At 45.1% G+C, this 12,059-nt stretch overlaps 1 protein-coding gene across 2 annotated transcripts in view; it reads left to right on the forward strand.

Moving 5' to 3' along the window:
* The window catches only part of Kif5c (kinesin family member 5C), a 168,215-nt gene that overhangs the window by 83,062 nt on the left and 73,094 nt on the right, over positions 1–12,059 (forward strand). For both annotated transcript variants that reach the window (XM_059260454.1, XM_059260453.1), the window contains exon 11: positions 10,695–10,843. In XM_059260454.1, coding sequence (XP_059116437.1) covers positions 10,695–10,843 — 149 coding nt within the window. The remainder of the gene's footprint in view (positions 1–10,694; positions 10,844–12,059) is intronic.

Genomic DNA, 12,059 nt, shown 5'->3' on the forward strand with positions numbered 1-12,059 from the left:
TAAAAGAAGAACCTCTTTCCCAAAGTAACATGTCTTTTGACTTAAATTTTGAAGTCAAGATATTTTTAAAATATATAGGTTGGTTTAATTTAGTAGCTTGTACAATCAAATGTCTCTCAGCAGTTATCATTTGCCCATTAACAGTCAAAAAAATCCAAAGACAACACAATAAAATATAGAATCCAGACTCTCTGTGTATTTTCCATCTTTACATGGCTTATTATATTTTATTACTTTATTCCCTTTTTAAGGACTTTATTATTATTTTTAAATCACTTTATTAATCTATGACTGTTTCTACCCTTTCTCTTCTCTCTTCCAAGCCTACACACATTTTTCAAACATTCTGTAAACCGTTTAGAGGTTTTATTTTTCCCCCTGAATCTGTCTTTATTGCGTATCTCTATTACAACTTATTAATAAGTTTTTATTGGTAAGTTTTAATCCCAAGTGCTGGGATTAAAGGTGTGAGCCATCACTGTCTGGCTTCTGTGGTTCACTAGTGGCCATCTCCTCCCTCTGATATCCAGGCAAGCTTTATTTGTCAGAACACAAACAAAAAATCATATAACAGCACTCAGTTGGCTGAGTCAAGTAAATAATCCTGTGTAATGAGCATGGTCCTCCTCTCAACACAGAGGCCTTGAAAAGCAAAGCCTGGGATTTCCCAGGGAGAACTGAAGACCAGAATACGTGCTTGCACCTGCATTTCCAGCCAGCTGCTTGGACCTGACTTGAGCTTTGATAGCCCCCACATACACATGAGCCAGTTTCCTTAGAAAACTAAGGAAAAATACTTTGTACGTCTGTTGGGGTCAATATCCTTATCTCTCTCTCTGTTTCCTTGTTAAACCCTGACAGATGGAAACGGATACCTGGACCACCCTCCTATCCTCCACAAAGGGCACTGCCATCTCCTTCCCTCTCTCTCCTTTTTCTCTCCCCCTCTCTCCCAACACTTACTGTGTAAAGCATGCACTACAGACTTTTCTATGCATTGAGGTTGTGCAGAGCTCCTTATTCAAATGCCAGCACTCCCTGGAACACCTGGAGAGCAAAGGAAGATGCTGATGCTAGAGGTACCAAGAACCAGCACAGCCAGTGTGCGTGTCTATTAGAACTATTGCCAGAGAGTGTAAGTAGACGAGATCAATGAGGAAACCGGCAGGGATGGGACTTTCCAGGGTGTGGAGTGATTCGGCCACTAACTGTAGGTCTCCTCCAATGTGTGAAGGACTTTTTTCAAGTGCCACACAATAGGGATGCCTTCAATGTCAGGTGTGAGTGCTCAGCCTCAGCTGTTGAAGTAGACATGCTTACTTCTCTCAGAACTTGAGTGCGTGCCTCTTCATGTGTGAACTGGACACTCAGGGATGGAGGGCCTGAGGGATGCTGGGAAGGTGATGATGCTTGAGAGTAGAAAGGTGGTTGTCTTCTTTGCATTCCTCAGGAGACTTTTTAAAGAGAATCTTTCCTAATATAACCATCTCAGTGTTTATATCCAAGTGAGGATGTGCTGTGGTCTCTGATCACTGTTGGCTGCACTTGGAGCTGTCTTCCCTGAGGTGTTAGCTTTAAGGCCTTTAAAGAAAAACTTGGCCTCATTTCTCCCTGGAGGGAGACGAGATCTGATACCCAGGCAAATCCAGACAACACATTACTGAAGTGGTATTTGAATCTCTGCAGCAAGGTAACACAAGAAAAGCTGTAACACAGACACCATCGGCATCCACACAGTGGGCTTCGTCTTGCCAAGTGGATCTTTTAGGGCAGAAGCAAGATTAAATGGGGATTCTGCCCCCAAGGCGCCATTGGTTAGGATTTTGCTCAGTGCTGGCTGGGGTTCCAGCTGTAAATAGGCAAATGTGTCAGCACACATTAGGGTTAATCACAGGCTCTTGCAGTTTCAGTAGTAAATAGCTAGAATACAGCTCTAGAAAGTCCCTGGCTTGTTCACCTGTGCCACAAAGATAGTGTCCCCACCCTATCTGGCTGGACTTTGCTGCTCAGGCCATGCTCTTTGCATAACAACAAACTGTCACGTGAGATTGTATCACCTTAAGTGATGTCTAATCCATCTTGGTTGTGTAAACACGCTCGGTGATGTTGGCATAATGCTTCCTGATGCATTTCTGAATAAACCCTATTTTTAAGCAATGTATGACTATTGGGCTTCAGACAAAATTATAAAACTGGCCTGAAGAGTCTTCCTTGGTTCCTGCTGTCTTACTGAGTTCATGTGCTATGAACTAACTGAAATTCTTTTGGAAGCTAAGCTGAGCAATAAAGGCACATCCCTGGTTCTATGTTCGGTTCCCAAGTCATGGGCACCGGGAGCCATGTTGACTTGCAATGTTTAAGTCTCCATTTAATGCTCTTTAGTGTGATTCTAGGCACTAAATAAGTGGGGAAAAAACAAATAAAAGATCCAGGAACCAAAAGCCTTTTGACAGTCTCTAAAGTGAATGAAAATGAGGATATGATCGCTCCTAGGTGTGGTTGAGGGGAAGGTTTATGGTAGATATGAGGGAGAATTCAGCCAGAGGCATCTGGAAGGGGCCAGACTGAACCAGGGAAGTTGGGGGAGGGGTAGTGAGAGAGGAAGAGAAGAGAAGAGAAGAGAAGAGAAGAGAAGAGAAAAGAGAAGAGAGGGCAAGTGGACCAAGAGGAGCCGAGGACCAAGAGAGTGTGTGGCGGGAATGGCAGGTGTATACTGGAAAGAAGCTGGGAAAGGGAAGGGAAGCCCTTGAGCTGGAGAGGTTAGGTAGGGGGCGGGGTGAGCAGCACTGGGAGGAGCCACAGGGACTGAGTGAGCCTTGTCCAGGGTTTCGTTGGGACCTGACATAGAGTGTACAAGGCAAAACCATTTTTGCATTGGCCTGAGCATGGGGCCTGCCCTGGAGTGTGGTTGATATACCCAGTGACACACCACTGGAGAAGATTGGCTTCCCCGCTCCTAGCAGGCATCAATGGCAAACAGCTTCCTGGTTAGGAGCAGGACTGGGTGCCTACCTCCCCTTTCCTCCATGCTGAGACGTCATCTGGTTGAACCCATGCGGATCTTGTGTGTGCTGTCACAGACTGTGAGTTCATGTGTGCGTCGACCCTCATGTATCCGAAGAGTCTGTTGTTTGGAGGCTTTGTTGTTTTGTTTCCTTTTTGGCATTTTTATATGTTTTTGGGGTTTATTTTGATTTTTTTCTTTTGAAATTATAGTTACATCCTTTCCTCCTTCTCTTTCCTCCCTTCAAACCCTCCAATATACCCTGCTTGTTCTCTTTCAAATTCATGTCTTTTTTTTCATTAATTGTCGTTACATATATCATATGTATGTACGTATATGTTTCTAAACATAACCTACTCAATCTGTGTAACATTTCTCATGCATATGTTTTCAGGGCTGGCCATTTGGTATTGTATAAACAATTAGTGTGCTCTTCTTGGAGAAGGTTGTGTCTCTCACTCTCAGGATTCCTCAGTTGCCTGGAGTTCTTCGTGTAGAGTTGAGGCCTCCTGGCCTTGAGAGACAAAGAGTATGAATTGAGTGGGTAGGAAGGTGTGGGGAGGATCTAAGGAGCTGGGGAGAGGGGGAAATGATTAAAAAAAATTCTAAAGCGAATAAATAAAAAAACAAAAACAAAAGAAGGAAAAACCCAAGTTAGAGCCGAGGCCTGGCTGGAGATACAACTCAAGTTAAAGCACTTCCTACTCTTGCAGAGGACCCAGGTTTGGTTCTCAGTGCCTGTGTGGTGACCGTAGTCATCTGTCTCTCGAGTTCCAGGGGATTCAATGCCCTTCTGTTCTCCTGGGCACCAGGCCTGCGTGTTGTACACACACACACACACACACACACACACACACGCACACACACACACACACACACACACATATATCCAGGCAAACATTCATACCCATAAAAAAATGTTTCGTTGGTTTGTTTGTTTGAGATAGGCTATCTCTGTGTAACACCAACTGTCCTGGAACTCACTAAGTAGACTAGACTGGCCTCAAACTCACAGAGATTTCCTTAGCTCTGCCTCTGTGTGCTGGGATTAAAGATGTGTGTTATCACACTTGACTGAAAATAAATCTTTCTTTTTTTCAAGATACTCTTTTTTTTAATTTTATTGATTCTTTGTGAATTTCACATCAGGCATTCCAATTTTACTTATCTCCCTCACACCTGTCCTCTGCCCTTTCAACCTCTCTCCCCAAAACAAAACCAAATTTAAAAGAAAAACCAAAAAACAAAACAAAACAAAGAAGAAAAGGAAGAAAGAGAGAGAGAGAGAGAGAGAGAGAAAGAGAGAGAAGAATCTTGTACAATCTGTAGTGTGACCCATTGAGTCACAGTTTACCTTTTAGTCTGTTCACCTTTACATGCAAATATTCATTGCCATGAGTCACTGGTCTGGCTTGAGGCCTTTGGCTTCTGCTACACCATTGATAATGGGCTCTCACTGGGGCTCCTCTTGGATATCCTGTTGTTGTCCTATGTCGTGGAGATCCTGCTGTTTTGGATCTGTAGGTTCGTCCCCTTCACCTGATCCAGCAGTTCATAGATTTGGTGGGTGTTGGGATGGGCCAACTCGTAGCCCTGGTTCTGAGCCTGGGTAGTAGCTGGGTTGGTCATCCCACCAATTTTCCCTCATCATCACTGCCTGGGTGAGCTCTCCAGCACTCTCTGGGCTGGCTAGCTCACCCAATGCAGCCTGCAGCAAGGAGCTGGGCCAGTTCTCCTGCTCTCAGATCTTCAGGTCTGGGTCACCCACACTCATACCACCAGAGCCAGCTCTACTGTTTTGCCCAGGCAAGGTACATGGCTCTCTCTCACAACTGCTGTAGGGAGCAGACGGAGGGGCGGGGGGTGTGGTCAGTTCTCCTGCTCTCATGTCCTTAACCTGATAACCCACTTAGTTGTGTGAACACTCTCTGTGATCCCACTGTGTAGTCTACAGCGATGGTGCATAGCTGGGCATCTACAGGAGGAAAGGCAGTCAGCATAGCAAAAAGTAGGGACCGATGGACATTCTGCCTTTCTCTTCTTGTTTGCTAGAGTTCAGGGTACAAGGACAACGAGATTATTGCCCCACATGCTTTACTTCAGGTCTCTTAGGAGAATGAGCACTGAGAACCTTTTATTCCACCCTTCAGGATTGTTTCCAGCAGTCCTAGACAGGAGAATATTTGTTCTATTAAGAAGAACCCTCTGGGCACAGAAATTCAATTTCTCTTTTAGTAGCTCTGGTTTGTCCCGCAGTCTGGAAATGCTTGTATCTGATGTGTTTCCTTTCCTTTAAAAAATATATTTGGATTAATTCTTTGAGAATTTCGTGCAATGTATTTGATCATATTCACACCCCCACTCTTCCTTCCCCTAATTCATCTCAGGTCCACCCCTCGCCCCCAACTCCTTCCAATTTCATTCCTCTTTTTTTTTCAAAAAAAAAAAAAAAATTCATAGGATCCAATATGTGCTGCATACACCCATATGTATTCATGGGTGGAGTATAGTAGACCTACCAGAAACTGACTCTTCACTCTCCAGAAGCCATCAGCTGTCAGAAGCTCCTCAGTTAATGGTGGGGCCTGACTCTCGAGGGCCTCTTCTTCCATGCTAGAATGTTCATCTTGTGCAGGCAACCATAGCTGCCATGAGCTCATGGGTTCAGCAACTTTGTCATGTCTGGAAGACAGTTTCCCTCATGCCTTCCCCAACCTCTTGCTCTTAGAATATTTCTGCCACCTCTTCTATAAAACTCCTTGAACCTTGAGCGTGAGGGTGATACATGTGTCCCATTAGTGGTTGAACACTTCATAGACACACTTTGCACTTTGACTAGTTAGGAGTGTCTGGGTTGACCCCTGTCCACTGAACCTTTGTGTTTCATTAAATGTCTCTAACAAGGACAGAGAGCTGCGCTACTTAATGTATAGGCACAGAGATGTGAGTTCAGAGATCAGTTTGATACTATGTCTATTTAGCAAAATAATAATAGTAGTTCACCTACCCCTGGGACCTGTGTGCTCCCCAACCATGGGTTCTTGGCCAGATTCAGAGTGCCGGGTATGTGTTTTCTCCTGTGGAGCAGATTTAAATCCAATCAGAAATCAGTTGGTTACCCCCATAACATTCATGCCACCTTTGCCCCAGTTGGATTTTACGGCACTGGTCATTATTGTGGTTTTCACAGCTGGGACGGCTATTGATGATGATGATGATGATATATCCCCCCCCCCCCCCCCCCCCCGGCCAGCAGCCTATAGCACATTCCTTTCCTGCAAAATGTAGCCAGCAGGGAGGAAGCTTCTTGGTCCTGCTTGACCAAAGTGTGTGGTGTCTTCAGCAGAAGGGTCTTATCACCAAGTTCTGGTGGGCAACCAAGATCAGTGGTCGTAGCCCGTATTGTTTTTGGAGGTCTCTGGTTTACCCCCGACCTATGTAACTCAAGGGGAGGCAGCCCATATCTAACACTACTAGGCTTTGTATTTGGCGTTCTGTGTGGCCTCTGAGAAGAGCATTATCCCTTGTGTAGGGCAGCTCCAATTAAACTCTTTTATATGAATGTATGTATATACTTAGGAAGCTTATAAAATAGGTTTTCATATAGCTTTAAACACCCTTAGAGTTAGTTATCCTTCCTCCCAACCCCCTCCTCTACCTTCCCCTCTCATTCAAACACAGGTGCTATGAAAGGAGAGGGAGGGATCATGGGGAGGGAGGTTTAGGTGGGGAGATGTTGCCTTTCTATATGTTTATTTCTGTAACACATTTTTATTGAATATAGCATGCATATAGTAAAAAGCATAAACTTAATGTGTGCAGTTTATAAACATTTACAAATGCACAAAAACTCGTAACCGCCTCCCAGTGCCTTAGAAGCCTTCCTCTGGCACCCGCTTAGCCAGCACTGTGCTCACAAGAGTAAGCACCATCCCGACTTCAGGCAGCATGGATTGGAGTTGCAGGCCCTCGAACCTCACATGCAGAAGACCACACAGTACTATTTTCATCCAGCTGCTTTTACGTATCATTGCATTCATAGTATTCGATTGAATGTATTCATTATACTGTTGGTGGGTATTTGGACTGCTTTCAGCGAGGGGCTGTTATCAAGAACATTACAGGTATCTGTTGCCTATGAACACACCTGTTAGGTAAGAATAGATATGGGTCATAGGGTGTGGCATACAGTTTTAGCAGATGTTACAATTCACTTTTCTAAAATTATAGTAACAATTCATACTCCTGGTAGATCATCAGAGGTAAAGTCGCTGCCCTTTCTTACTCCTGGTAGATCATCAGAGGTAAAGTCGCTGCCCTTTCTCATCACTTAGCTCTTCCGTTAAGTGTGGAAAGGCATCTTGTTGGCATTTTAGTTGCATTCCCAGTAGCTGATGATGCCAGTGTTCTCTTTGCAGGGTTGGTTGGCACTTCTTTCAGGAACTGCCCATTCGAGTCTCCGCCTGTTTCTTTTCCTTCTTGATTTGTAAGAGTTACTCCAGATAACTCTGTTGTCTGCATGTATTTCAGGATCTTCTATTTTATGACTTGCCTTTTAACTCTTAATGGTTTTTAATTAGGGAAGTTTTTAATTTGATAGTCATTTTTTTCTTTTATGTTGTAGTCAAGAAATCTTTTATCTAACGCAAGGTCTTGAGGACATTCTCCATATTTCCTTTTAGACATTTTACTGTTTCACCCTGTGATCCATCTGGAATAGAATTCTTTTGTGGAACTGGAGTTTTATTGCCACATATCCAAAGACCCACGTTCCTGCTCTGTGGTATGAGCACTTCCCAAAGATCAGATGGCAGGGATGCAGAGTGTTTGGACTATCCGTTCTGTTTCTAGCCAAAGTTTCTGACTAGGTAATCATTTTAAGGACTATGACTTTCTAAGTACTGTTATTTATTCCTTGAATTCAGTTTCCCCACACCTCTCTGTCTCTCTCTCTCTCTCTCTCTCTCTCTCTCTCTCTCTCTCCCTCTCCCTCTCCCTCTCCCTCTCCCTCTCCCTCTCTCTCTCTCTCTCTCTCTAGGATATGGGAAATATTTTGAATCTATGTCAACTCTCTTTCTGTTAGCTCATTTTTCCATATCCTGGCCTCAGGGGATGCAAAGGTTAGCTCGAGTCCCATTTGAAGCCGAGAGAATTCTAGGGATCCAGCATGAGCCATGGTTTCCCACTGTTGCTTGAGCTCCAGGTCAGAGTTGGGGTGCATTATTTTCTGTCTTCTTCTCTGACTCTGCTCTGCCTCCATCCTGCCCAGCTCTGTGCTCTCTTCAATCACGGCAGTGGCCCCCTTACCTCTGGCCTTCAGCCAGGTCAGGCCAGGAAAACATGGTAGGTGATCAAAAATGACAGAGGGAATGTACACCAGGCATTTATGCAGACTCATTTTGGGCTGGATTGCCTCAGACCACAAGCTATTATGGGTCCCACGAGCAAGTTATCTCTTCTAGCTCTCTTTTTGAGGCTTTTCCCATGTCTACTAATATAGACGTTACATTGTCCCATGTTTCACCTTTCCATACCTTTGTTAAACTCTACAAGATGTGCAAGTTGAGTGGGTTATCTCTTCACTGCCAGGACTCTGCTTAATACAGAAATAGAAGAAAAAGAATGTTCTGGGCAGCTCAGAAACGAGAATCAGTTGTCCTGTAAAAACCTTGATAGGTCTGCTTGAAGAATGTGCCTCTGACTAACCCTGCCTGGAGACAGCACAGGGGCTCCATCTTTTTCTCTCTGGTACCCTTTGGAGCTGTCAGGAGACTATTTATGCCTTAAGTAGAATTGGTAGTCTTAAGGTGTGTCCTCCAATGACAGCGAGCGTTTTAGCTATGAGTTGGTTGGTTTTTTTCCTTCACTCTGACTTAAGTTGATAACGGAATGGGCACTGCTGTGCCGGTGTTTGTATCCCAGACACAGCCACAGCACTGCCCAAGGACGTTAGAAGGCGGGATGAGAATGCCAGACTGCAGTGAGCTTTAAAGTAGTAATGAAATTACTGCCGTTGAAGAATTAGAGTTGAGACAGTTCCGGAGAGAGCAGCCTCAAGCTACAGCAAATGAGAATTACCCTAATTCTTTAGTGAGTCCCACACTGAAGTAGTTTAACTCCCCTTTCAACACTTGGGTTATTTAGTTGTCTGCTTTAGGAATTAATTTTGGAATGACATCTGCAGCACTGGGAGGACTGTTGAATTTCTTGCACCAAAATAGAAATCCTGTCCCGAATGTCATCTGATGTCAGCAGTAATTAACCTGGATCACACATCAGCTGGACCCGCAAACATGACAGTCCTGGAATGGTTTGGAGATTAAAATGAGAATGTCAATAGCAAGTAAGACAGGACATCATGTATTTTCACATGAGCTTTACCTGCCTAACAAGTAAATGGCTAATGGACTCCTACAAGGGGAATCCACTCTTTCTGGGATGTGGCTAAACCTGTCCGTTTCTGTGCAGACCTAGGTGAGCCATACCTTTTGTTTAATCTCACCTGTTACAGATGCTTATTTTTTTCTTTTCTTCCCAGCTTCTCCTTTCACTAGCTATCCAGCTGTATGTGACACCCGTAGACCACATGCCCTAGGAGATCATGAAATATAGTGCCCACGAGACATGCTTGTCTTGCAGTTTTTAAAAAACATTCTGAATTTGGAAAATGCAAATGTTAAACACCCCAACTTCTGGCCACTTTTAAACAATGGGATGATTTGAGAACCATCAGCTCTTTACTCTAACGTGGTGATCCTTGCCTTTGATAAAGGGATCAGTAGGAAGCCATGGTGGTTGCTGGTCAGCCTCCCTCGCTTATGTGGCCCACCTACCCCATAGCCCATGTGTTAGCAGGGGCCCAACACTTTGGTTCTAGGCACCAAAGACAAATAAGAGAAGTAACTAATCATTCATTTTTGTCGCTGACATAAGAAACCCCAAGCTCTAAGAGGCTGGGGACCTTGTCTATCTGTCTTGGCATGTCCCTAGTGTTCTATAAATGTTTATTGAATTAAGTGAGAATTCTATTTAGACGATGAATCTGGCAATCTGTGGGATGCTTAAAGGAACATGCTGAACCTGGGGGTAAGCCTATAACCCTAGGGCTAAAAACAGACTGAGGGGGGCAGAGGAAGTTAGACAAGGTGGGGTGCTGATACACAATCTGAACAAAAGTCCATTGGATTGAAAGGCTGATGGAATGGGAAGGAGAAAATGGCAGGATGGTTCTGGAGTTCCAAGGAGTGACAGTGTGAGGCTGGAGAGATGGCTCAGCAGTTGAGAGTGCTTTTGTCCTCATGAGGACCAGAGTTCAGACCTCAGTACCCACATCACAAACACCCCTAACTCCAGCTCCCAGGGATCCAGTGCCTTCTTCTGACCTCTAAGGGCACACACACACACACACACACACACACACACACACACACGCATGCCCTCACACCTGTACATACACGCACACAGACATGCATGCACAGAGAGACACACACATGCTAAAAATAAATCTTTTTTTAAAAAATGAAGTAGCAGTGCTATTAACCCAGCTTTGAGGGTTGTAGGTAGATGCCACAGAAAGTCTCTGCTATCCCAGTCCGGTTTTGGATGTGAAGGGAATCTGAGGCTTGATTCTATAAAATCAGTACGTGCTAATGGCTGTTCTCAGAATTGATTCCTTGTGTTTTAATCCCAGAGCGAAGACCATCAAGAATACAGTCTCTGTGAACTTGGAACTAACAGCAGAAGAGTGGAAGAAGAAATATGAGAAGGAGAAAGAGAAGAACAAGGCCTTGAAGAGTGTCATCCAGCATCTGGAGATGGAGCTGAACAGATGGCGGAATGGTGAGAGGAATGGAGTGGGGCAGAGGCAGGGGCATGCGGGGCAGAGGCAGGGGCATGCGGGGCGGAGGCAGGGCATGCGGGGCAGAGGCAGGGGCATGCGGGGCGGAGGCAGGGGCTTGTGGGGCAGAGTCAGGGGCATACGGGGCAGAGGCAGGGGCATGCGGGGCAGAGGCAGGGGCATGTGGGGCAGAGGCAGGGGCATGCGCTCTTTCCTTCCTGTGACTGTTGCCATTCTGGGAGCCTCTTGGGAAAGGGGATGATTGTGGAATTCAAGCATTTCCCATCCCTGTGATGATGAGTGTTTTGTTATTTTGTTTTACTGATATGATTTATTGTTCCTCGGTACCATGCCATGTCTCATCTCATCCTGTGGCCCTACACAGTGGTATGAGCAAGGTGGCCTGAGCCAATCAAACTCTGTGTGTGTGTGTGTGTGTGTGTACAGAAGCGTGTATGTGAGGGTTCATGTGTATACACATATATGTGGAGACTAGAGAACAGCATGGGTCTTCTACCCAGGAAGACTTTGAGACAGGGTCTGGACTAGCTAACAAGCCCCCATGGACCAGTCGGTCCCCACCTCCCCAGCTCTGGAATTACAAGCACTTTCAATCATGCCTCGTATTTTTATGTGTTTTATTGAGATGGAATTCAGGTCCTTGTGTTGAGCATCAAGCACTTGCTTGAGAGAGTCATTCCCCAGCATGACCAGAATCTATTTCCAGAGCTCTGCTTTCTGTAGGTTACTGTCCTTCATTCTCAGGGGGTCCTGGCTTGATGTGTACGGGGCAGCATCTGAGAGTTTGTTTTGACTAATACAGATTGCTTTGACTAAATGGAAAAATATGGTTTGCTTCAGTCTTGTAATTTACGTGGGGTTAAAAGTCACCTCAGGCCAGTACTTGCCCTTTCTGACCTGTCTCACCGTCGAGTTCTTCAGAGTAAAGGATAGCGGCCTAAGGAAACCCTGTTCTAAAATGGACTCTGGCAGGCCTGCTTCATGACTAGCTTCCCCCCTCCTCGAACAGTCTCTTTGGTTTGTTCCAGAGGAGAAAATATCTCTGAGAGCTGGCGTGCGGCGGGTGGTGGGTTGTGGGAGAGGTGTTAGGAGTGGCTTCCAGATCCCGGGGCAGACAGATTATTTCGGTGACTTTAGCATTATGAGAGATCTCAGAAGGCAGCAGTCTGTTTTAATCTGGAAGCAAGGCAGGTTGGA

Source organism: Peromyscus eremicus, chromosome 4 (genome assembly GCF_949786415.1).
Source record: "Peromyscus eremicus chromosome 4, PerEre_H2_v1, whole genome shotgun sequence".
NCBI classification, from domain to species: Eukaryota; Metazoa; Chordata; class Mammalia; order Rodentia; family Cricetidae; genus Peromyscus; species Peromyscus eremicus.